The sequence below is a fragment of the Podarcis liolepis genome (assembly GCF_965112155.1).
Source record: "Podarcis liolepis genome assembly, chromosome: 3".
In the NCBI taxonomy this organism is placed as follows: domain Eukaryota; kingdom Metazoa; phylum Chordata; class Lepidosauria; order Squamata; family Lacertidae; genus Podarcis; species Podarcis liolepis.
This window is the reverse complement of record NC_139557.1, coordinates 15,257,261-15,281,774: the sequence shown is the minus strand read 5'-3', so window position 1 is coordinate 15,281,774 and position 24,514 is coordinate 15,257,261. Positions and strand designations below refer to the sequence as shown.

The 24,514-nt window shown below is 42.3% G+C and overlaps 1 protein-coding gene and 1 long non-coding RNA gene across 6 annotated transcripts in view; one reads left to right on the top strand and one right to left on the bottom strand.

The window, feature by feature from the left end:
• The window catches only part of FBXW11 (F-box and WD repeat domain containing 11), a 96,211-nt gene that overhangs the window by 4,733 nt on the left and 66,964 nt on the right, over positions 1 to 24,514 (top strand). The window contains exons 1-2 of one of the 5 annotated variants that reach the window (XM_083493793.1): positions 4,228 to 4,572; positions 17,889 to 17,968. The exons of 1 other annotated variant lie outside the window; for it this stretch is intronic. Coding sequence is in view for 2 of the 4 variants with exons in the window: in XM_083493790.1 (XP_083349916.1) it covers positions 4,528 to 4,572 (45 nt within the window). In the remaining 2 variants the exon portion in view is untranslated. Of the gene's footprint in view, positions 1 to 4,227; positions 4,573 to 17,888; positions 17,969 to 24,514 lie in introns of those variants that run through there. 3 more of the 5 variants (XM_083493791.1, XM_083493790.1, XM_083493792.1) reach the window with 3 other exon arrangements.
• Positions 1,992 to 3,864, bottom strand: LOC310702357. The gene is made up of 2 exons (XR_014523465.1): positions 3,766 to 3,864; positions 1,992 to 2,340 (listed from the first exon to the last, which is right to left on the bottom strand). It is a non-coding gene; the product is annotated as an uncharacterized lncRNA (long non-coding RNA).

Genomic DNA, 24,514 nt, shown 5'->3' with positions numbered 1-24,514 from the left:
TGAAGGGAGAACTGATTTAAGTTTACTCAATCATGTGATTCTGTCTTAAAATACCAACGAACTCCGTCCATAATGCAATTTTCTCCTTATTGTGTGCAGATGCCCTGAAACACAAATATTCTATATATAAACGATGAACAAGCTATAACCATATTAATCACAGTGTCTGGAAATGAATCATGTGAACAGGACCTAAAAGTTAGGAGCGGGGCTTTTGTTCAGCTGGAACTCAGCGGAACGCAGTTCCGGCACCTCTCAGGTGTGCGCCATTGCCATTCTAAGAGAAATAGGGAGGTGTTCACGGTGGGTTTGGTTTTTCTAGAAAAATAGCACTGCTAGGCTGCTTTGCTCTTCCCAGCTCATTCTGCTTCTGTTCTGTACTGAACCAAGACATAGTTTAGCTTGAGTGTCATCTGAATGTGGGCTCATGGTTTAGCTCTCTCTGCACAAATCGCAAGCTGTAACCAAGGCTTGTCCTATGGCTTACAGCGGCAGGGGGCGGCAAAGTTTTTGTGACTTGGGCAGGTTCATGGTCCTGCAGACGCTGCAGTGGGCCGGAGTGCGCGTGCACACACGCACACATATGCAAACATTATTTCTGGAGCTTCCTGCAGCCAATGGGAAGCTGGCTAGCATCACTGAAGGTGGTCCCTGCTCTGCTCTGTGCCGGTTTAGTGTGGCGCACGGGAGCCTACTGAGTGGGTGGGGGTCCATGGGCCGGTTAAACAACCCCCATGGGCCGCTTGTGGCCCATGGGCCTTAGGTTGCTGACCTGGTTTACAGTCTGGGAGTTGTCTAGGAGAGCTAAGCACGAGCTTGGGTTTGAATGACACACTAAGCCAAACCATAGCTTAGCTCAGTACTGCGCAGCAGCAAAATGATCTGGGGAGGAGCAAAGGAACCTCAATTGCCGCTTTGGGATACATGGGTTGGCACAGAGCGACATGCAAACTGGGCCAGAGTTTGTGCAGAGACAAACAAACGCCTTCCATCAGATCTTAGGATACAGGAAGGGTGATGGGAGAAGTGGATATGGGAAATGTGGCTACCCAGTTTTAAATTCCAGCTTTGTTATGGAGCGATGATGCTGGGAACTGCCTCCCTGTAAGGTGCTTCTGTTGTTTTTGCAAACTAAGGATGAGTCAGACATGGTAGTTTTAGTTTCAGTGACTGTTTCGAGAAAAACTTGCAACTGAGATGTGGCCCTCACTTGTGGGCGGATCCATGTCCTAGAATGGCTTGTGGACCAACATTTTAGCAGTCTAGAGTTTGATATTCAGTGGAAGACAAGAGTGCCTGGAGTGCTCTGGTCCATGGGGTCATGAAGAGTTGGACACGACAAAACAGCAACAACAAAGCTTGATATTATTATCGCAGAAGCACAAGTGAAGGACAGGTTTCCTGTATGGTAGTAGATGACAATACTCTTTTCTTGATTCATTTCAAGTGTGTATGTGTATCATAATTGGACCAGGTAACATAAGACTACTTAATTTGTGAGACTCCTCTCCTTGCTCCTTTATAGTGCGAAGGGAAGACCTTTTTGGTGTGGCATCTCTGAAGTTCTTCCTGCCAAAGACCTTAAGTATGACTCATGCCAGTCAACTTCAAACTTTTCAGACCCTGGACTTGACATTTAGCACAAATATTGAGACCCTTTTCTTTTTTTTTTTTACCATATATTTGATGGCGATAGGGCTGCTTTTGCACACCATGTTAGAGGACAACACTGTCCACTTCACTTCCTTCTTCTTTTGATAAATCCACCTTCACAAGGAGAGGGCTAGGCCGCTTTTTCTTCTTCTTCCCAATATGGAGATTTCCGCAGCATTTTTCTTGTCACACTAAAGTCAACGCAAGTTGAGTGTTTACAGTGCACTGGGCCACCTGGTGAATGGTTCAGATTCCAGAGTTCTCCTAAATGCACCATTAGAAATCTGCCCGTTAATGTTCAGCCCGTTTTTCAGAACAGATATTTTCAGACCCAGAAGTCGCTTTTAACCCAAACAGGTATTTGGAGACACATTTATTACCGGTAATCTTCTACCATTTGGTAGTGGTCCAGTCGCGACCCATCTTGAATCAGGACACCCACCCACCCAGTTGAAAACCAGCGTTTTAGCAGAGATACTTCCTTTTTGTTGCCTGGCATGACTCTAGGCAAGAACAAGGTTAGGAAAACGCTGCCTAGGGATCGCTGTGCCAATTTCAGTTGTGACGTCTTTTTCTTTTAATAATTTTTTGTAAGCTATGCAGAGAGACTCTGGCTGGCTGCTCCTGAGAACATGATGCTGGAATGTGGCCTGATCCACTGTAGCTCTTCTTCTGTTCTTTTGGGGCCTATAAAACAGGATTGGAATCGCTGCATAATGTTGCCATTGCGTTATGCATTAGATATTTTCATTTCAGATTTTTACGCTGTAAACCGCCCTGTGAACTTCTGCTGAAGAGCAGTATTTAAATTTGATTAATGAGGGTGATGTACAAATGGCATATACCCAACACTTGCTGTGGAGTAACCCACCCTGGGCCATTTCCATACCTTCCCATGTGTCCCTATTTTCCAGGGACAGTTCCGGATTTACAGAAACCGTCCTAGTTTCTGATCTGAACCTGGAACATCCCGTTTTCCCTTAGGACATCTGTATTTTCATCGGAGGGTAAAGCAAATAATTTAATTAGACAGCGCCTATATGATATTGAGCAACAGAATAATCTGACCACAATAAGGAAATTTTGTCCATGGCATGATTATTTTCCACCTGGTCATTTTGACATTCTGTTTGCAAAATACAGATGTGCTTTCATTTCGGAAGATTGAGGCTGTACTTGAGGGCCGATTTCAAAAAATTCCACTGGAAAAACGGTTACATCCATGTGGAGATGGCAGTATTGAGTCAGTGGCTCATGTACTTCTGGCTTGCACTCTATAGATTTGAGGAGTGAGGTTATTACCTCTCTACTATTGTCCATGACGGGTTGCTCAACTATTGCTATTGTCCTTTCTTTTAGCAGATCTAGATAATCAGGTGACAGAAAAACTGCAAACTGGGGGCGATTAGAATAAGACCTATTATTTTATTATTGATGTAAACCCCCAAAATGTATTTCCTATAGTTTTTACCTCTATCTTCAGTATTATATTTTATGTTATTGCTATGGCTTGTGGCTGATGCAAAAAAAAGATTCTTCTGCTGCATCAGAGGGTATGCAGTTTTGCGACCCTTGAGTAAGGAGATAAGGGACTATATTAGATGATGTCTGATGGCAGCCCTGCGTAGGGAATTTTTAAATAAATGTTGAATGTTTTATTCTGTTTTTTATATGTGTTGGAAGCTACCCAGAGTGGCTGTGGCAACCTAGTCAGATGGGCAGGGTATAAGTAATAAAATTATGATGGAATAGACACCCCTATTTTTGTGGGAGAATACCTGTAGCACAACATATATAAAAAAGCATAATAAAGCATTAAAAATATGTTATCTTTTAGATATGCTGGAAGCTGCCCAGAGTGGGGCAACCCAGTGGAATGGGTGGGGTATAAATAACACAATTATTCGTATTATTATGGAATAGGATGCCCCCATTTTCATGGGAGAATAACTATCCCCACAGGCTTATGCTGCAAATAGTCATTTGAGGACGAATATAAAGGAAGTGAACCGATAAACCTACACTGAGAACCGGTAAATTACGGAAGGTGGGCGGTATACCAATGTAATAAACAATAATAACAATAATATTAAAGGGAATAGCCGCCCCCACCCTCTAGCGCTGCCATACACGAGCGTGGGGCCCTCGGCGCCCTCACGCCTGAGGTAAAGGCGCCCACGACGGAGCCTTTTGTGAGGAAACAGCGGCCTGAGGCGCCATGAGGCAGCTCCACTGCGCCTGCGTTCCCGGCGCCTGCGGCCTAGGCCTCCTCCCCCCCCCCCCGTCGCCGGCAGCAACCGGGACACCCAAAAAGGGCATCGCCCCGGGCAGCTGGGAAGAAGCAAAGGCGCAGCACCTTCGAGCGACTTCTTTAAAAAAAATTAAAATAATCCGCCGCTGGGAGGGGGGAACCCTCCTCGCCACCGCTTTGCATGCTGGGAAACGTAGTCCCTTTAGCCCCTCCGCCGCGAGGAGCGCAAAGCACTCCCCACCCCGGCGCTATGCATGCCGGGCCTTGTGGTTCTTTTTCCCGCCGGCCGGCGCAAAGCCTGTCGGGAACCGTAGTGCCTCTCCTCCTCCCCCCCCCACCCTTGGTCGCGACGGCGGTTCCGACGCGGCTGCTGAGGGGGAAACGGTCGCCGCCGTTGCTAACGTTCGCCCGCCCGCGCGCCGCGTCGGCCTGCTGCGTCACTTCCCCTTCCGGGCGCGCGGCCGAGGAGGCGGCGGCGGGTCAGTCGGTCGATCTATCGGCAGCCGGCCTCCTCCTCTGAGGGAAAAGGAAAAGGTGGGGGGGTCGATACGGGCTTTTCTCTCCTCAGCCGCCGCCGAGGAGGAGCCGCTGCCGCCGCCATTCCCGCCGCCGCCGCCGCCGCCATGGAGCCGGAGTCGGTGATCGAGGACAAGACCATCGAGTTGATGGTGAGTATGAGGGGGCCGAAACCGACGCCGGAGCCCTTTTCTGCCGCCTTCTTCCCTCAGGCCCCAGAGACGCGGGCGAGGCCTCGCGAGGAGAGGAGACGCCACAACCGGGCGGGGGGGGAGGGGCGAGGTGGGAACCAGAAAAGAGAAGGAACGGGAGGCGCCGGCGCGGTGGGAGCTGGTCTTTGTAGGCCTCGGGTTTCGCCTGCGCATCCTCCGCTCTCTCCTTCCTTTTCTTCCATCCCCGCAGTGGGGAGCGAGGGGGGGAGGAGGAGGAGGAGGGGGCGGGCCGGCTGGCCGGCCTCGCACTTCCAAGCCAGGTTTCTTTCTCTCCGGCTCTTTCATTCGCAAAAGGGATCCTCGGAAAGCCGCCTTTCGCCGCTGCCCGTTATGTGTCAGGTGGGGGTGGGGAGAGATCGGCCCCTTTTGGCTCCCCTTCTTTTCCCCACCACCCCAACCTCTACACCCAGGGTGTTTCGCCTCCCTCCTCCCCTGTTCTAAGCCACCCAGAGTGGTTGGGGGCAACCCAGTCAGTCAGATGGGTCCAAATAATAAAAATTATTATTAAATCATCATCATCATCATCATTATTATTATTATTATTATTATTACTGTCCCAAGTGACCAGGACAAAAGCCACGCAAGGTCTTGGGCATCCGCGCAGGTGAAAGGCTTCTGGGTACATGTGTCGCTCCTCACCCCCTAAAAAGAGAGAGAGAGAATATGCTGAAGGTGACATTTGCAAGCCAAGTTGTCTCTCGCAGCATAAGAGTCCAGTTTCACAAAGCAAGGGGCATGGTTTGGAGGGGCGATGTGCTTGGGCTGTTGCTGTGTGTACATTTCAGCTTCCAGGCTCCTTAGGACTGCAAAGCTTTGATCAATCAATCAGGGCGATTGAACAGCTAGCGGGTTTGATTCGGCCCCTTCTCTCACCCCTCCGAAAAAGATCATTGTTGGGGTGGATGACAGGCAAAGACGTTGGGCCTCAGGACTTCTAAGTGGCCTACTTGGCATGCAGAGAGGCTTGCACAGATGTGCTGGTTAAAGAATGCGGGTGTCCCTCCCCCCCCTTACAGTGTGGTAACTTAAGATTTCATAATCATAAGTGACCATCTTCAAGAGATGCTGACCTCTTTCTTTAGAGTACCTTTATTGAATGTTGTTGATTGTGTGCACTTTCAATTGTAATTGGGTAATTAAAATTGGTCATCATATAAACATTAAGATGGTGATGCTGAATTGATTTTAAATCCTTTGTATCAGTTGGTAGCCTTAGTTCTCTTTGGGTACATTTGTCTTGGATGACTACTGAACTATGCTCTACCACCGTAGAAGGATAGAAAGCTAGTGTTCTTCTTGCTTACGTACTTATTTATTTTGGTACTTTGAGTTTTGTTTGTTTGTTTGTTTTTTAATGCAAAAGACTCTTTAGCAAGCAACACTTTGACACTTTTAGCCAAAAAGGGGAAATGTCTGTCATGGGATATTGTGGAGCTGTGTTGTATATGCGCAATATGCAGTGGTCTGAAATGTGGTGTGCTCAACATACTATGGAACTCGCTCCCAGCCCTCGTGCAACGTTTCTATGTCCAGAGAAACCACACAGAAGGTGGTTAGTTTTGCTCAGATCCTTGTAAATATGAGTCCTTAATGTCAGCTATACACCTTCTGAACATTGAAGAAGCTGGAGGTTTTCTGTTCGTTTTGTTTTACAATTACCATAATAATGAAAGGGCTTTAAAAGAAATCTGTTTTGAATGGAATAATGTTTATACAAAACAATGAAATTTGTTATCTTACAAATCTGCCTTTGCTGATGGAGATTCCCTGGAGATCAGTTCGGCTTTTGTGAGTTCAAGTATGGATCACAACCAAAGAAGTCCTTAGTTGCAGTCATTCTTTGTCAGGGAAAGGTGTATAAAGAAACTTTCCATTTGTCTCTGTGATGGGGACGACCCTTCACATATGTTCTGGAGCTATTAAACTGGGGCCAGTACCTGATTATTACATTTTTTAGTCACTTTCCTGTTGTCGTATATACAAACATGGTTGATAATGTGAAGAATGTGCTTATTTGTTTATTTTTTCTTGGAAATTTTGTTTCCTTTTGTGTGTCAATACTAAGGCAGAAGCTCCTTTTATGGACTTCAGAAAGAGTGCAGAATAAATGTAGAATGTTAAATTTGTTTATCTTCATTTTACATTAATGTGCTGAATTTTCCTCAGTAGAACCATTCGTTTTACAGAAGCAGTATAATTTAGTGAAGTGCAAGGGCAAGACTGCTCAATTCTACATTGTTGGAAAAGCACATAGCAGATAAAATGGCCACAGGGAAAATGAAGAGGGTAACATTGCAAACCCAAAGGCCCAATAGTAAAATGTGGTTATGTAGAAGCTTTTTTAAAAAATAAGAATGGTGAAGTGACTTGGCAGTGATCAGGAGAGTGCTATGAATTATATGTATATTTTATGTAGCCTTCTCTGTAATGAACATTTTACTGAGTTGTTGACACTAAACACTGCACTTTGCTACAGTTGGGTTTTGACAGCAGTTGGGATTTATTTAAGCTGACAAGCAAACTGCTAGTTTTGGGAAACATGTAAACTCTGTCTTAAGAATTCTAATCATGGCCAAACATTACAGTAATATTATGGTTGTGTGTTCTTGTATTTCTTAATCCATTAGTGCTGGTCACTATGCTATAGTAGCAGTAGAGCGTTTGCTTTGCACCCACAGAGTACCAGATTCGGTGTCTGGCATCATTATTGAAACAATTTTAGGACTAGGAAAGATCTGTATCTTAATACTTTGGAGAGCTGCTCTTAAACTATGCCCTCTGATGTGACTTGAGTGAAGCAAGGTAGCACCTTTCCCTTCCAGAAGGCTGTGGCAAGGTGGGTGGGAGGGACTGAATCCTAATACAGGTGACTTTTTTATCCTGGCCTTTCTCACCCATTGGGATCAGTGTACCAGTACAACAACCTGCAGTGGTTACCTTATAAGGTCCAGTCTGTTTTCTGGACAGCAACCCTCCCACCTGGAGCAGCCTGGAAACCAATTGGACAAACTGGGTTTCATTGCTGGGTAATAGCTTTCCTCCCCACTCCCAATAAATTCTGTACTGGCGCAACCCCCACCCCATCCAGATATGCTATTAAATGTTAAGAGAATGAGGAAATCCCAGTAAGTGAGTCATGACAGTGCCATAGGGAGGAGGAAGTTCTCTGTCCTGCTCTGAAAACCTTAATAGTCCTTTCTGCACATTATATCCGGGAAGTCATAGCTGTTTGACAACTCAAAGAAGAAAAATGTGTAAAATAAGTACTCACAAACAGCATTGCAGATTCAAAATAAGTGAACTGAATTATAGGGTAGTATGTTGAATTTTAGGGTAGTATGTTGTAGTGCAGATCAAACTTATACTACATAGATATTGCCTGTAAGAACAGCCAAATTTTTGTGGTGTTCTTGGAGCAGATTTTCCCCACTTGCTTCTTTTGGGTATGATTTCTTTCAACTCTTGACTGGATATTTGGTGTGGGAGTTCAAAATCAGAACGATGAAAGAAAACATTAAGATAGGGAAGGTACTCAAACAGACTCTGCATTTGTCTTGGACAGCAAGTCGAAAGCTCTTTTTGTAATATGAAATGTGACACTGGATCAAGGCATTGTTTTTTTCAGTCTTCAGTGAGTTTTGTCAGATGGCTGCAGCATTTACTTTCAGTAATTGAATCATCAATATGAAGAATAATTTGTTGAAATGTTTGAACTTTGACAATGTGGTGGTGTTGTTGACTGCTGCTCTTCAGTTTTGATAAATGTTTTGATAAGCTTTTTCTAAAAAGCGCCTCTGTGAAAAAGTGTACTGTAAAATTAGCATGGACAGGTATGATGAATCAAGCAGCCAATTCCAGGTGGCTTAATTTTGTCATTGTTAATCTTAAGCATTCAAGTTATTACAGTGGTGCCTCTGGATGCGAACGGGATCCGTTCCGGAGCCCTGTTCGCATCCTGAGTAAAACGTAAGACACGACCGCGTGCGCAAGTCGTGTTTTGCTGCTTCCGCACATGTGCGTGATGTCATTTTGAGAGTCTGTGCATGCGCGAGCGGCGAAACCCGGAAGTTACACGCTCCCTTACTTCAGGGTTGCCGCGGAGCATAACTTGAAATGCTCAACCTGAAGCACATCTAACCTGAGGTATGACTGTATTCTAAAAGTGCCAAAAATTATAGGCTTGTGGTGATCTCCAATATTTTCATGCTTGGAGTAAACGCTTTGAAATCGAAGTCCATTAATTTCAGTGGCCCTATTCTGTGACTAACGTTAGATATCACCCATTGTTTTACTGTCTTTGGATTTTAGAAAGGTGAAAAGCAAGTGTTTTGAACCTGATGTTCAGACATGATTTGTTTTTATACCAGCTTATTTATGGTACATTTGCTTGTTGTCTGTTGACTTTAAGGTGAAAGCTTTTTTTGGGAGAGAGGGGGATGACTCTTTGATTAATTACTTTTACAGATGTTTATAATTAAAATCGACATTATTTTTGTTCTTAAACTTACTTTCTAGTAAAGCAAAGGAAGGAAACTTCTGAGGGGTTTTTTAGATTAATGGTTTTTAGAGTTTTAAAAACATTTATTATATATGAGAGGGATAATGCAAATATACATGGAAATTCCACATGACCTGCAAAATCAAGCATACAAACTACCTAGGTTGATCACCAAACATTAGTGTTTTCAACTGTGGCTGGTCTTGTGCATGCAGCTTCTCTTTCGCCTGCCCTCCCGGTCTACCAATAAACAGCAGAAGAATTACTTAAACATTAATCTTGCTTTCTCCCCCTCTCTTTCACATATTTCTTAAGAATTGCATTTCTGTAGTGTTCTTATCCAAGTGAATCCCATTCACTGCCTAGAGCCCCTCCAGTTAGAAAATGTGAGCTGGGTGAGTGAGTTTTGCTCCTCTGTCACCTGGTGCCCTTCCTATCAAAAAGAGTTTGTCCTAGAGATCCCCACAATGATGCTTGGGCTATTTCCCATTTCCTGATCTTGCACTCCTTATAGTCCCAGCAGAGGCACTTGTGATCTGTTGCTACCCAGCCCATCAGGAAATAAAGAATGCTTGGTTATCAAACTTGAGTGCCTGCTGTATTTGCTTAGGTAGAGAGAGCGAGCAAGAAACTTTCAAATGTGCTGGACTGCCTCAAAGGTCAGCAGATTTCTGAGGGGAAGGGCAGTCCAATTATATGTGGCCAATATTTTGATTGAGCTAAATACTAAACTAATCTAAGTTATATCTAAAATAAAATCTAGAGACTGAGAATGCTCAGCTTCCAGTGGATGCTTACACAGAAACAATGCAGCATAAGCATTGTTTTGTAATGTATGTAGAGCATACAAAAATGAGTCAAAATGGGAAAAGACAGTAACAATCAGTATATTTAGGAAAATAATAACTGTAGCTCAACACAAGTCACTGTAAACTTTGCTACTGCTCATTAACCAGGGCCTAGATTCATTTCCCTAACACTCCCATCAAGCTGATTGTGTTGGTCATGTGCATGATGAGAATCGATATGTAGAATTCATGTGGCAGTGATTACTGGAGACCTAGGTAAAAGATTTTTGTACCATATTGTGCCACTCTTATTATATATGAGACCTTTCCCGGATGTTGATCTCTACATGGTAGTGTGTTTTTGCATGCAGATGGTCCTTAGTGTATTGGGCTGCCACACAAGAGCAACTATGAATCAAAGTGGCCCCAAGCTTGATAGAGGACTCCAGGCAGGTCCCCATTTGCACAGGGATTGTGTTCTTGGTCATTGCGTGCATCAGCTGGGTAGGCATAAGCCCGCCTCACCTTGTTCCGGGGCCAAAAACGGTGCATGTGTCAGGGATCATGCATGTCTTGAATGCGTGCAAAGTGGGATTTGTCTGTACTTAAAATAGGGCGAGTATTTTTTCCCATATGTTTAATGAACTGAGTAGTTGATGTTATGACGGTCTTGATTTCTGCTAAGCATTCTTTTTCATTAATTTTCTTGTTTCCAGATCTTTAATCAATGGCTGTACCATATTCAGTTTTTGTTGTCATTCAGCAAATCCTATGCAATATTGTTTTTCACTTGTATATTTGTCATAGCTTGCAGTAGCCTATATATTTCCATTAATTTTAAATTACCCTCCATATTTTGTTAGGTTGCAATTCTGCATGAAGGCGCTCTAACTGTAGCAAGAAAATGAACAGGTTTTTACCCATTGTCTGTGCATAAGCAGAACAAAGTTGCAATTTCTATGTGGGACGTCGTCTTTCTGAAGCCTTCTCTCTATACCCCCAAAATCTGCTCTGAATGGTCCCCCAGCCCTCTGGAGCAGATCTGAAGGAGATGTGGGGATTGCAGGATGGGGGAGAGGAAGGAAAAGTCCCATTGCGTGAACAGAAGTGCACTAATTTGCATTAATATATACTTTAGCAAGTAGTGAAAATGAACAGACTGTAGCAGAGCATATTTCCATTTTCTCAGGACCGAAATTCAACAGAATTCGATGACAGTAATATTATGACCTTAGTTTTTCTATATGTTTCACAAGTCTTTGCCATCTTGAACATCTTGCTATCGGTATGAAATAAGGTTGGGGAGAAGGAGAGCTTTGGAAATATATATGTAAAATGAACATTATATGAAGTTCTTACTTCTCTGTGTGTCTCTAAATCAGTTGAAGGTTGTTGCCCAGCAAGAGTGTAATTAACAAATGTTTAAACAAATGAAAAACCATAACTGAAATGCCTTCTTCCGTGTACCCATCTCCATCCTCCTCCTATCTTTCTGTCTGTCCAGCATTGACGAGAAAATTGTTTTGCCAGTAACCAGAAAGGAGTTACTTTCAAAGACCAAACCTACATAATACTTTGTTCTTGTACATTGTATGTCAGTGAATAGCAGCCTAGTTAAAAACTATCAGAAAGAGCTGATAGTTGCAAAAAACAATTTACGGCTAGTCTGCCATTTTGTGGGTTTCTGAAATTCTGGGAACAGTGTTGCCTTTTTACAGTGTGCTAGCAAAAAGCTGGCTACAGCATTCTGTACCAATTTTTTAATGATTGGCTGTTAACAGCTAATCCCATGTGGGGTTTGCAGGTAGTCTAGTATAAAGATAATTGATGTTAATCATGATGTGTACCTGAGAGTAAGGATGGATCTTCTTTTATTGCTATCTCTATTTTGGATAAGTAGATGTGACAAGCTATTACTTGAATTTCTAGACAAAACAATGTTGCGAAGTCTCCATCAGTGGCTTAATTTTCTTGGTCTCTGTTAAAAGTTAAGTGAGGGTGGCGGTGATAAATTTCCACGTCCTAGTAAGTTCTAATTCAGGTTTTGTATTACAGCAAAATTTAACCACACCTATGATGACCACATTTAAAGTTATGTGATATGGCAACTTAGTCCAGGTTTCATTTTTTTTCTTACAATTAAAAATTCAGCTTAACTCTTGCTCAGACATAAAACAACTTAAGTTGGAGTAATATGCATTAGTATGAGGCAAATGAAAGTGAGACTTATTGAGACTCATTCAGGACCTATGGATGCTGCAATAGACAGGACAGCCTGATATAGAAATTCAAAGTAGCACAGAAATCTATGGGGGAAAGTGATGTATTTTAATAATAATTTTGACGGTAACCATGCATGCCATGGAATGAGATAAATTAAAAAATGCAGTGTACAGAAATACTTTTGCTTTTAAAATTATGACAGGATTGCTCAAGCAAAGCTGTTCTTCTGTGTATTAGGCACCTGTGGTTTATAGTAGTACCTGGTGGTGGTTGTTGTTGTTTTAGTAATCACTGCAGATATGATGGGCAAAATAGTCTCACTGTTATATTTATCTGAGATGGAAATTATACCGTTAATTTTTATATCTCAAACAGAAGTGCCATTCTGGATCAGGCCAAAGATCAGTCTCCTTTCAGGGAGTCCTTGAGGAGGCATGAGGGTGACTGCTTCTGTTTGTTCCCTGCCTCTAGTGCTTAGGTGTATACTGTCACTGTTTTGGATGTTCTGATTAGTTTTATCAGCTAGTAGCACAATGGCTATCCTCCATGATTTGGATTTTTAAGTTGTCTATCAGTGCAATCCTCACTGCATCCACTCAGAAGCAAGTCCCAGGTAAGTGGAATTATGATTGCAGCCTAATTGCACTTGGTGTTAGTGAGTTCTGCAAGTTAAATTCAAAGAAATGCCACTTGTCAGTCCTGAGCCTACTGCCAGTCAACTTCACGGTGTTTGGCATTTCTCTGCTTAAACACTTTCCCTGCTTAAACAAGTAGCAACATGGTTACTTGTTACGTTGCAAATTATAGATGCTTCACTTCATTGCACCTCGGCAGACTCCTTGTTGCAAATGGTTGGTGGAGCTATGGAGGTGAGTATAAGTTCAGGTTAGCCTACAATCATAGGCATGCTTGCTGAAAGTATGTTTCAGTGAAATCAATGAGATGCTTGGTCATAACCAGTGAAGTGGGAATGAAAATTTTCTGCTGCACTTGCTTCTCCGCTGAAATTTTACCATTTATAGATATGTATGGTTTTATGAAATTAATTAGTAAAATTATGAATGTGTACAATACCAATAATGTTTGGTGATCTAAAATCAAAGCTTTTAACTTTTTTCAGGTGACCATCCCTAGGAAGTATACATTTGGCTCTTAAAGATTCGGTGCCTCACATTATTTACAGTTTAAGAAGTTTGCATTATTTACAGTTTAAGAAGTAGAACAAAGTAAGGGAACTGATGGGAGTTGTAGTCCAAATATTCTGGAAGGCACTGGGTTGGGGATGGCTGTCTTACAGAATTGTGCATCGTGTGGAAAAAGAGGACAGAGAATTTCTCTCCTTGTTCGTAACACAGAAATTTGGGATCAGCCAATGAGATTAATTGATAGTAGATTCAGAATTGGAAAAAGCAAGTAATTATTCACAGAATGAATAATTAGCTTTATAGAATTTCCTGTTACAAAAAGCCATGAGCTTTAGTCACTTTAAAAACAGCTTAGACAGGTTAATAACTGCTATTTAGCATTGCAACACCATTTTTTTTTAAAGGATTTGGGTATTTAGAGACTGGTTAGCTTAACATTTGTTCCAGGAAAACTGCTGGAAATCATTATTAAAGTTAAGATTACCAAGCATACAGAAGAACAAGTCTTGCTGAAGAAGAAGGAGTGTGGGTTCCACAAAGGTAAGTTGTATCTAAATTTTTATTGGAGAGTGTCAAGAACATGTAAATAATTAGTGGACATTGTGTACTTGGACTTCCAAAAAGCTTTTAATAAAGTTCTTCTTCAGAAACTCTTGACTAAGTTTAGCAGTCATTCTACAGACCCTCTCAGGAAGGTCTCTTAAAAGACCAAGATGCAGAGAGTAGGCATAAACAGAATGTTCTCACAATGGAATGATGTAAGAAGTGAGATCTCCCAAGGATTTGTAGTGTGACTGGTGCCTTCTAGGTGTTTAAAATGAAAAAGGGCTGTGAGCTGCTCCAAAAGGACTTATTCATACTGGGTGAGTGGGCATTAAAATGGCAAATATGGTTCAGTGTAAGGAAGTATAATGTGATGCTCATTGGATCAAAAAGTTCTAACTTCACATGTATGCCAGTGGAGTCTGAACTGGCAATGACTGACCAGGGAAGAGATATTGGAGCCATGGTGGATAGTTTAATGAAAATGTGGACTTAGTGTACGGCAGCTGTGAAAAGGGTGAATTAGAAAAGGGATTGAAAATAATTTTGCCAATATAATAATATACAAATCTTTGATGCAGCCACACTTGGAATACTCTGTACAGATGTCGCCACCATATCTCAATAAGGTTATAGTAGAGCCAGAAAAGATTCATAAGAAGGTAACCAAAATGATCAAGGGCTGGAGCAGTTTCTTCATAGTGGAAGGCTATTTGGGGCTTTTTTTAAAAAAAGGTGTAGCAGGAAAGAGTGTGATAGAGGTATATAAAATTCAGCCCAGAGTAGAGAAGGTTGATATGAAGATGTTTCCCTCTTACTTTCAAAATATTTGAACCCAGGGTTAACCGATGAAGCTGAATGTTGGAAAATTCAGGACAGATAAAAGGAAGTTCTTCACACAGCACAAAGTTAAACTATAGAATTTGCACCCACAAGATGTAGTGATGGCCATCAACTTGGACAGCTTTAAAAGGGGATTAGACAAGTTCATGAAGTTTAAGACTATTCATTGCTGCTAATCATGATGTCTGTGTACTACATCCAGTATCGGAGGCATTGAGTGAATGAGTTGGCATCCATCTGTCTCTGGAGACAATGGAAGAGTTCCGATGAAGAGTTTTAGCACATGTTGTGACTGTAGAGACCAATGGAGGCAGATGAAAGTGTTTTGGTTTACCTGCTACAAGTGCACCATGGTGTTCCTTCTGTTTGTGTTCCTTCCGGTGGTCATTCCTCCTTTGGTCACTGCTGTGGATACCCGACCTGACTGCCTGTCTCCAGGCACTGCAATCATCAGCAAGGGATTCCCACATGGCGGGGTTAATGTTGCCAGCCTTCATGTCAAGTTTGCAAACATCTTTATAGGAGTTGGTCTGCCACAGGCCTAGTGACTGAAGCCTGTAGAGCATGTCACTGGGACAGAAGTTGCCAGCCTTCATGTCAAGTTTGCAAACATCTTTATAGGAGTTGGTCTGCCACAGGCCTAGTGACTGAAGCCTGTAGAGCATGTCACTGGGACAGAAGTGCGAACATGCAAGGAATGTGTGCTTGGGAGAGCATATCTTTGTTTGAGACTCTGTCCTGCCATGTGATGCCCAAATCTTCCTGACACAGCACATATGAAAGGCATCTTAGGCGTATATCTCTGAATACCAGTTCCTAGAAATTGTAAGTGGGGAGAGTGCTATTGCACTCAGGTCCTAATGGGCCTTTGGCTTGATCCAGCAGGGTTGTTCTTCTTTGCCAAGAATTGAAAATGAAACCAGTTGCTAAGAGGCAACAGCAGGGGAGACCTGCTGCTTTCAGGCCCTACTGATGGGTGACCTGTGTAAGAAAAAGGATGACAGGGTGTAGACCAGTGGTCTGATTCAGCAGTGCTGTACTTTTGCAGACACTGCATATTTTGACTTGATGGGGTTTGCGGAGAATCTGCAGCAGACTTGAATGAATATCTCCTCTTGGTGTGTCATGAGATGCCTTCCAGCAAGGCTTATTTATTGGACAAAAGGTTACAAAATGTGGAAGTTTCAATTGCAGTATGCTTATAAAGGTAACTATGTGTCTTTCTATGAACACAGATGGGAATACTTCATGTAACTGAGAAATTGCGGAATATATATCAAAACCATGTGTTTCCATTCTCCTTCCTTAGCAAAGGTATGGGAGTGGATGGGATGCCGTTCTTTCCATACCTTCATACTTAATGTGCTGTTTCCCTCTCCATGAATGGGATTCAACGAAGCTTTTGACCCTCTGCAGTTTATAGTGGGAAGAAGAAAACAAAGACACAACATGTTTCCTAACTGTATTTAATTTTGACAATAAATGTATCATGTGGTTAAACAGATCCTCTGGTGACTCAACATCCATGCAGTCTTGTGTGTTAGCTTTACCTGCTCTCTCTTAATCTTACTAGTGACTTAAATCAACCCACATATATTGGCTAGTTGTGCAAATGCATCTGCAATGATACTTCTGTTGTAAATATCCATTCCAAGTGTTCTCTTGTTAAGAGAGGCTTCAGAATGTAAAAACCAGGCTTTTGTCCTAATCGCTAAGGAGTATCTAAAATGATTGATTATGCACAGAGTGCAATGAGTGGCAGCTGCTATTTTTCAATGTTTTTCCTTCATCCTGAGTTGATGTATCTGACAAAGGAGCTTCCATGAGGCTTCATTTGTCATCTTCATGGGCAGCACACTAACAAGCATTTGGTGAACATTTATATCTGGATAATCTAAGCAGCATCTGACAAGGGAGCTAAATCTGATACCGTTGTCAAGGACCTGTTCTGTCAAGGACCTAGTGCACTGAGAGCTGTTGACCCTACATTGTGTTGAAATGTAGCCTTGAAGTGTGTGTGTGTTTCAGTTAAACCAGGTTTGGAGAACCTTTGGCCCTCCAGAAATTGCCAAACTACAACTTACATTTTCCCATGCCATTTGTCCTGCTTGCTGTGGCTAATGGCAGTTGTAAATGACCAATATCTGGAGGGTCAGAGTTTCCCCACACCTGATCAAAAGCGAGGTTTGTGTTGGCAGTAAGAAAAAATAGGCACCAGAAGGCTTGTCAAGGGCAGGTAGCAAGGCCTAGCTGGTTGCATGCAAACTGGGAAATGATATAATTAAAGTTTATAGGTTAAACAGAATTAGTTTGTCTGAGTCAATAAATAAAATAGGACTGCTTCCTTCATTATTACCATGTATAACAGTGTATAATGATTGCATTCTCTGGTGAAGGTGCCATTTTGTTCCCTTTTTTAATTTCCAGAGATAAGTGTTGTCACTTTTACTTAAGCTGATTTTAGATGTAAGGTCAAATCATTGGGCACAATGTCTTAATGCAGTCTTAAGCGTTATTGGTTAATACAAGCACCTTGGGTACATACATGACATTGTGATAAGAAAGACGTAATTTGCTATGATCAAAAGAACATAGAAACTAGTTCCATGAGCCCATGGGAGCTTTGGGCTGGCGTATCTTGAACAGTAGCCCCCATCTTCTGCAATGCTATATAGAAGCCTATTGGGAAATAGAAGGAAATTTCAGGAGTTGTTTGTGATTTGGCATGGAGGAATGCCCTTTCAAAGAAGAAAAATAAAAAAATCCTACTTGTCACACCAAAGTCCATAAGCACACTCAGGTTAACTCTTTTATTCCTGGCTTTAGTTTGTGGGTCTGGCATAGGTTATCTATAGGTACTTTGTATTTTAAGGAGAAATAGCATTTTTTATCCTAATGAAATTGAAGTTAATGCTTTCCTTAGGCCTGTACTGTTGTTTGAGATGTCATAGCAGCATGCATAGTACATAACCAAGGTAATTTACTCTGGATTGGTTGTCTCAGGTATGAGGAAGTACAATTTCTTGTCTTTAATGTAGTTTCTTGTCTTAGATCCACCAATCCGGTGACCCATCTGATTTAATGGCTACCGGAACCCTGCTAGCTGTACAGGTTTCCTTGTCTTTCTAACAACATTAGGAGTGCATATTGGGATTTCGTTCAAGAAAAGAAGTAGATACACCAAGCTGAAGATGATTGGCTGCTCTCTTTTGACAGACAAGTGTGAAAAGGAAACCCCATTCGAATTTCCATTCATTCTGGATTGGTGGATCTGAAGCACAGAAACAGAGTTTCAGGTAAGAAATTCCCTGTACTCAATAGTGTTACAAATGCAGAGTTTGGTTAACCAAAACTGGCTGCATAGAGTTTATAAAAACATTTAAGCCTTATATCATGACAGGTCTGTTCAGTGTATTTATTTCACTATACCGCTTTCCTCGTGGATAAGATTTCTAAGTCATTTATCTCCAATGAAATGTCATTGGTAGATCTGAGTAAAATATGTGTTTCTCTTAAATAAATAAGGAAAGTCTGTTGAGGTCTAGTTTATGACTTTGTAGTCTGAGGGCTGGATTTTACTATCATTTTAATTTGAACAGCTGGTTGTAAATTGTTCATAAACTTGGTAGTTCATGGCGTACAAAAACAACTTTTAGCCAAATGAAAGCAGCTGGATTTTTAAGTACAATGGTATGACATGTTTTGTCTTACCTTACCTTCAGAGAGTTGGAAACAACTTTGAGAAGCTTACAGTCACCAACAGTGTAATCCTATGCATGTTTGCTCAGAAGTAAGCCCATCTTTCTAAAATGGAATTTACTTCCCATTAAGTGTATTTAGGATTGCAGCTCTATTTTTAAAGCTGATTAGACAAAGCTCTCTACAAGGCTAACTTGTGTACCCCTTGTTTTCTGGTAGCAGTGACCAAGTTTTCATTTTGGAAACATTTTTAAAACTTCGAATTTAGCGTTGCATGATTCTCTAGCCTGGGCTGAAGAAAGTGAGAAAATGTTTAAAGATTTAGCATTGCAGATCCACAAAAATTGCTAGTTCACCATTTTTAAAAACGACTGGGTACTCCGTTGTAGTGAAACATTTTCCCAGGCCTTTTATTAGTTTTTTATGTGCTCCCACCGGTGTTTGAAATTTGGTCCTATTTCTGCAAAAATGCATGTGGTAAAATCTGCTGCACTCAGGTTTGAGTTCATTTTTCACTACAATAAGTCAGTTGCACACTATAAAGTCTAAAACAATAGTGTGGCAACTTGAAACGATTTGTTCTCACTTCCAACGGTTACTACTCTGGAAGTTGTTTCATACAAAATCATTCTCCTGCCTCTAGGCCAATCCTTACTACTGGTACTGAAAGAGGTCTAAGAAAGAACAGTTCTTGATAACACTCCCCACCCCTGCCAGCCCTTTCTTGTTATTTGAGAAAATTATTTCTGGCTTACAATACCGTTCTGATCTCCAGCTTTCTGAGCCACATATTCTTTCTCCACTGGCCTCTGTTTGACACTGATCCTCATATATGTAAGTAACTCCATTTGATAAGGGGATGAATTGAGAGAACAGCCACTCTAAAACACGGAAAAGCTTGATTCAGCTGCCAAGCCAAACAAAGTGTTTGGAAAATGGACCTGTGCTGGCACTTTTAAGCATCTGATAATTGCATCTAGGTGAGTTTTGAAATACCTTTTGCAGTTTGAAAGACACCCCCCCTTGGGGGGGGGGAGAAGAGAGCAAATTGCAGAATGTATTTTGGGGTGAAGCCTCTAAAGGCTACTCTGCAAAAGAAATTGAAAAATCCAATAGGGGTTGCAGAAATCTATTCTATATAGTTACTTTAAAAGCTATTTTGGCATTTGACTCTTAATTTTCTAAGGGAACAGTATTTTGGAAACATCTGCCCCATTCCCATTTTAGAGCATGATAGGCTTTTGCCTAAGGTCATTCTTAGATGCATGTTCTTACATTGGATGAGGAATCTCCTGATCCCAAGTGCTTCGCACTTTTCTGCTTTTCTCTTTTGCTGTGACAGCTGGATCTGTTGCTGGACAAAATTGCTGATTCACTGATTTCCTCATCCCTCTTCCTTCTATAGCATGAATCACGAGGCTGCATAAAAACTGCTGCTTCCTAGCTTTGTTTTTGTAGACTCTAAACTCTTGGCTGTGCTATGAGTTTTGTTCCCACTACAACTTGTTCGGATTCCTTCTCTTGAGGAATCTCTTGACAGACATTTTATTATGTTTTTATATGTATTGGAAGCTGCCCATAGTGGGCTTCATCATCATCATTGAGGAATCACTGTTTATCTGTAGTACTCCTGGTCCATTTCCCATCTGAATGGTCCGTGTTTACAGCAGCATTTTTTTACAGTTGTGTTAGCCAAAGTCGCTACTGGCCTTGAATGTATTCAAGTGCTTGAAGCCACCCCTTTCTGTTTGTTTTTTTCTAGACAGGGCTGGGGAACCCATGGCCCTCCAGGTGTTGTTGGACTAGAACTCCCATCAGCCCCAGCCAACATGGCCAGTGGTCAGGGATGATGGGAGTTGTAGTCAGCAACATCTGGAGAGCCAAAGGTTTTCCATACCTGTCTTGGACACTCTTATTTCTAAGGTTGTCGTTTATTTGCTACATCCCAAGCTTTTCCAGAATCAAATCCAGTCAAGTTGTTGTCTAAAATGGCAGCTTACCTGTACTCCAGATCAGAGTTTCCCAGACTTTGTTCTGTTTTTGGATTACAACTCCCAACATCCCTGAACTAATTCCTGAAGTGGAGGAAGCTATACTTGCATGAAGGTCTAGCAGGAGTGGGAACATTTTTTCAGCCTCAGAGCTTCATTGCCTTCTGGGCAAGCTTTCATGGCACATATGAGAGAGTGGGATCAGAGGCAAATGTGAGCAGAGCAATGTGTATAAATTTTACCTTTGTACAATAGGCTAGTTTCTACACACACACTCACACGCCTCTTTATCCTCCATCCAGGCAAGCAAGAGTCAATTGAAAGCACACATTCTTAACCAGGCAAAAACACTTTGGTAGGATGTGAAGCAGGGAGGAGCTATGAGTGAGGGGTGTGGCCTTGGAAGAGCATGTGCAGTTGGAGAAACTCAAGAGGGCCAGATAGAGACTCCAGGAGGACCATATTCAGTCCCCAGGCCCGAGGTTCCCAACCTTGATCTCTAAATTTCCAAGGTTTATTTAACCTAGATCTTCACTTTGCAACCTGTGGAACTAGCTTTTTCTTGATGAAGAAAATTTTCTTGCATGCTTAAAGAAAACACACTTAGTTGATTCACTGGGGAAAATAAATCTACATATACTTTATAGATACAAGGATCTGTATATTCAGGCGGCTCCCTCCATCTGTCCCACTCCTGGCAGTATGGGAGTAATGACAGTGGCTTATCTTAAAGAATTATTGTCATGATTATAGCAGCATGTATGTAACATAAATGCCTGTATTGTTGTTACAGCCTGCATCTGATGGCTCAGGGTTAATTGTTTGTACGTTTGTACGTTATGGTAACACATACATGCCAATTAGACAGGATTAAGCAAGTCAGGTGTTTTTTTATAAAAAAAATCTGACAATCACGGAAACATTCTAACACAGAACCATCAAATTAAGTGAAATGCAGCTGTGGGCAAAATAGATTCCTTGACAATTATATACCACATTTCTTGTAACATTGTATAATCACAAAGAATGTCTATTTACTTGTACATGCTGAATCCTTTTTTATATTGCAGAACACTAAAGTAGAAGTAAAACATCAGAGGCTGCTCTTAAGTTGGTCACATGCAGTCTGGGGATGGATGGAGTGTCTCTTGTGTCTTTGGGAGTGATCTGCCAGGTGTGGGTTTACATTGTCCAGCTGTGCATGCTTGCACACACACAAACACACACATACATACAGTACAGTGACAGAAGGAGACAGACGTGGGAAAGAATGCACTGATGAGTCTGGGCTTGGGGCCAAACTAGACATGATGGTGACAGGCCTATGACTTACCTCTCTGCAATCTGTCTCTCTTGGGTACTCTTCAGTGTCAGAGCTTGGCTGAAAATCAGTGAGCTCAGCTAGGAGGAAAGCATTTGAGAGGAGAGGGTATGGAGAGATGATTGACTGTTGTGGGCCACTTTCCTCACCTGCTTGCCCCATTTTCCTTTAAAATGCTCTGTAGGGGTGTGGCCTGCATTTAAACAAATGAATCAGCTACTATTGTGTGTGCCATTTGACCTGTAAGGGAGCCCCGGGAGCCTGGTTTTGGAGACTGTACGACAGAAATGAACAATCCATTCAGTTGTTTCATGTGAGAGGAGCAAACCACCAACACTGGCTTAGCACTGTGTTCACACCAGGAATCACGGTTTCCATTGTTCCAAACAAGCCAAGGGTTGCTCTTTGCTTCCTGATCATGATTTGTTTGATCAAACTAAACCAGAATTCTTGGTTCAGACACAGCAAGTCAAGCAATTACTGGTTTCACTTGCACTAGAGGAGGAGCAAGGTGGGAATGACATTAGTATTCATGATAAAGCATATGATTAGCATATGATTTCATGCGATGTAAAAATTTGGTTACTAGCCATTCTTCAGAGCTAGCGATTAAGGTGTTTAGGGGTCACCAGTGCCTTTCTCAGCTTGCTCTAGTTTTTCCATACTACAGAGTGTTGAGCTGCATCAAGGAAAGAAATGTACCCATTGTTGTTTGAGCTGTTCCTAAATTTTGGTAGCAAAACTCCTGTCAGATAGCTTCTGGAGGCAATATACCTCCTGCTGCTGCTCCCTTATTGCTCACGATCCTTTGCAAATAACATGTTTTTATATCAGTTTTAACTTTGAAACGTTACAGCATTAGGTGATTTGCAAAGTTAAAGTTCTAATGCAAATACTTTATCAACTCAGACAATCTTACAGTTTCCATTCTTCTTACATACATAGAGGTTTTGTTTCTTTGTTCCTTGTATTTGCGAATGAAACTAGAACCCAGGTGGGCAACATGGTGCACTCCATATGTTATTGGACTCAAGCTCCCATCAGCTCTAGCAAGGATGACCAGTAGTCAAGGATTATGGGAGTTTTAGTCCACGGCATCTGGAGGCAACCACACTGCCTATCCTCAATTTAGAAGGGACACTTTGAAAACAATGAAATTAGTACCTTGCTGTCAGTTTGTACCTTCCTGTGTTGAATAGCTAATAATAGAAACATCCTTAGTAATAACGCTCTAGAAAGACAAAAACATGTGCCTTAAAGCTGATGAACATAGTTGACCTTGAACATCAACTGTTATTTTGGGGTTGCTGGCATATTGCTGCTAAGAACATCACTTCTTGACTTTTTATTGACTTAAGACTAATCTTGAAATGTAGCTCTTGAAATACCCACTTGAATAAATAGTCTAAAACCTTTCATATTGAATTGCTTAGAGCAGCAGGTATAAACTGATTCTTGTGAAGTTTCTCTGCACTTTAGAGGGAAAGCAAATAATAGCTTAACAGAGATTTTTGACTGCAGGGTCTCATACTCTGTAATGGTATTTTGGTGTTCTAGATTGCTTGGAAATATACCAGGTCCTTGTATGCATATCAAGGTAAATCCAGGATTCCTAGTTTATCCTGGCATACTGTGAATGAGCAACCTGCTGGTCTCTCATGCTTTGCTTTTCCCTTTGTGTGAGCAGCTTAGACTAACCAATAAGCCAGAGGTTTTCAACCTTTCGGAGTTCATGGCTCCCTTGACCAACTACATTCTTTCTGTGGCACCCCTGTGGGGCTCAGGAGGCCATTAAGTCACCCCTTGCCTGCAGAGCCAGCAGCCCCTCACCCCTTTTTGAACACTCTCCTTTGTGGAGTGTTCCTTCAGCTGCCTCTCTTCTCCCCTCTTCTTCAGAGTCCTCTGGGCAGTCACAGCTGCCACCCCTAGTCTCTGAGCTGCCACCTCCCCCCGCCCCAAAGAGAGGTGCCTTCTCACACCACCCAACAGAGGTCTGGGAAGTACCCCCTGGCCAACACCAGAGGCACCATTCGCCTGGGGAGCTTGTAGCCAGAGCTGTTGCAACAAACAGCTGTGCAAGCTTTTGGGAGGCAGAGACACGAGACTGAGGGAGGGAAGGAAAGAAGGACAGAGGCCAGTGTTGCCTGTGGCACCCCTGACCATCATTCAGGGAACCCCAGGGTGCCATGTCACACTGTTTGAAAAACACTGCAATAAGCGATGGCTTATCATAATGTGCAAGCCTAGCATCCTGGGTTGTTGCTTCCAAACAACTAAACCAGGGTTTAAAGTGGGCTTTCAAATTCTAGTTTGTGTGGGAGCAAGATTACAAATTACTTATTTGCAATGTGTAATATCTATTGAGAGCCAGTGTGGTGTAGTGGTTAAGAGTGGTAGTCACGTAATCTGGGAAACCGGATTCGTGTCTCCGCTCCTCTACATGCAGCTGCTGGGTGACCTTGGGCCAGTCACACTTCTGTGAAGTCTCTCAGCCCCACTCACCTCACAGAGTGTTTGTTGTAGGGGAGGAAGAGAAAGGAGAATGTTAGCCGCTTTGAGACTCCTGAAGGGGAGTGAAAGGCGGGATATAAAATCCAAACTCTTCTTCTTCTTCTACAATTGGGTCTGGCTCATCCGTACATTAACTGCATGATCCCCTTGCATTGCAAGTGTGGCATGTGCCCACAAGTATTTCCGTCAGGGCTCAACAGGTCACTACATGAGACTGACAGGGAGTTCCAGCACAAAGGTCTTTGTTTTGTTAAAAAACCAGATTGTACAGAAGAAGGAAGTGTTGATCTCCTGTCCCATCAACAGGAGGGCTAGGGTGG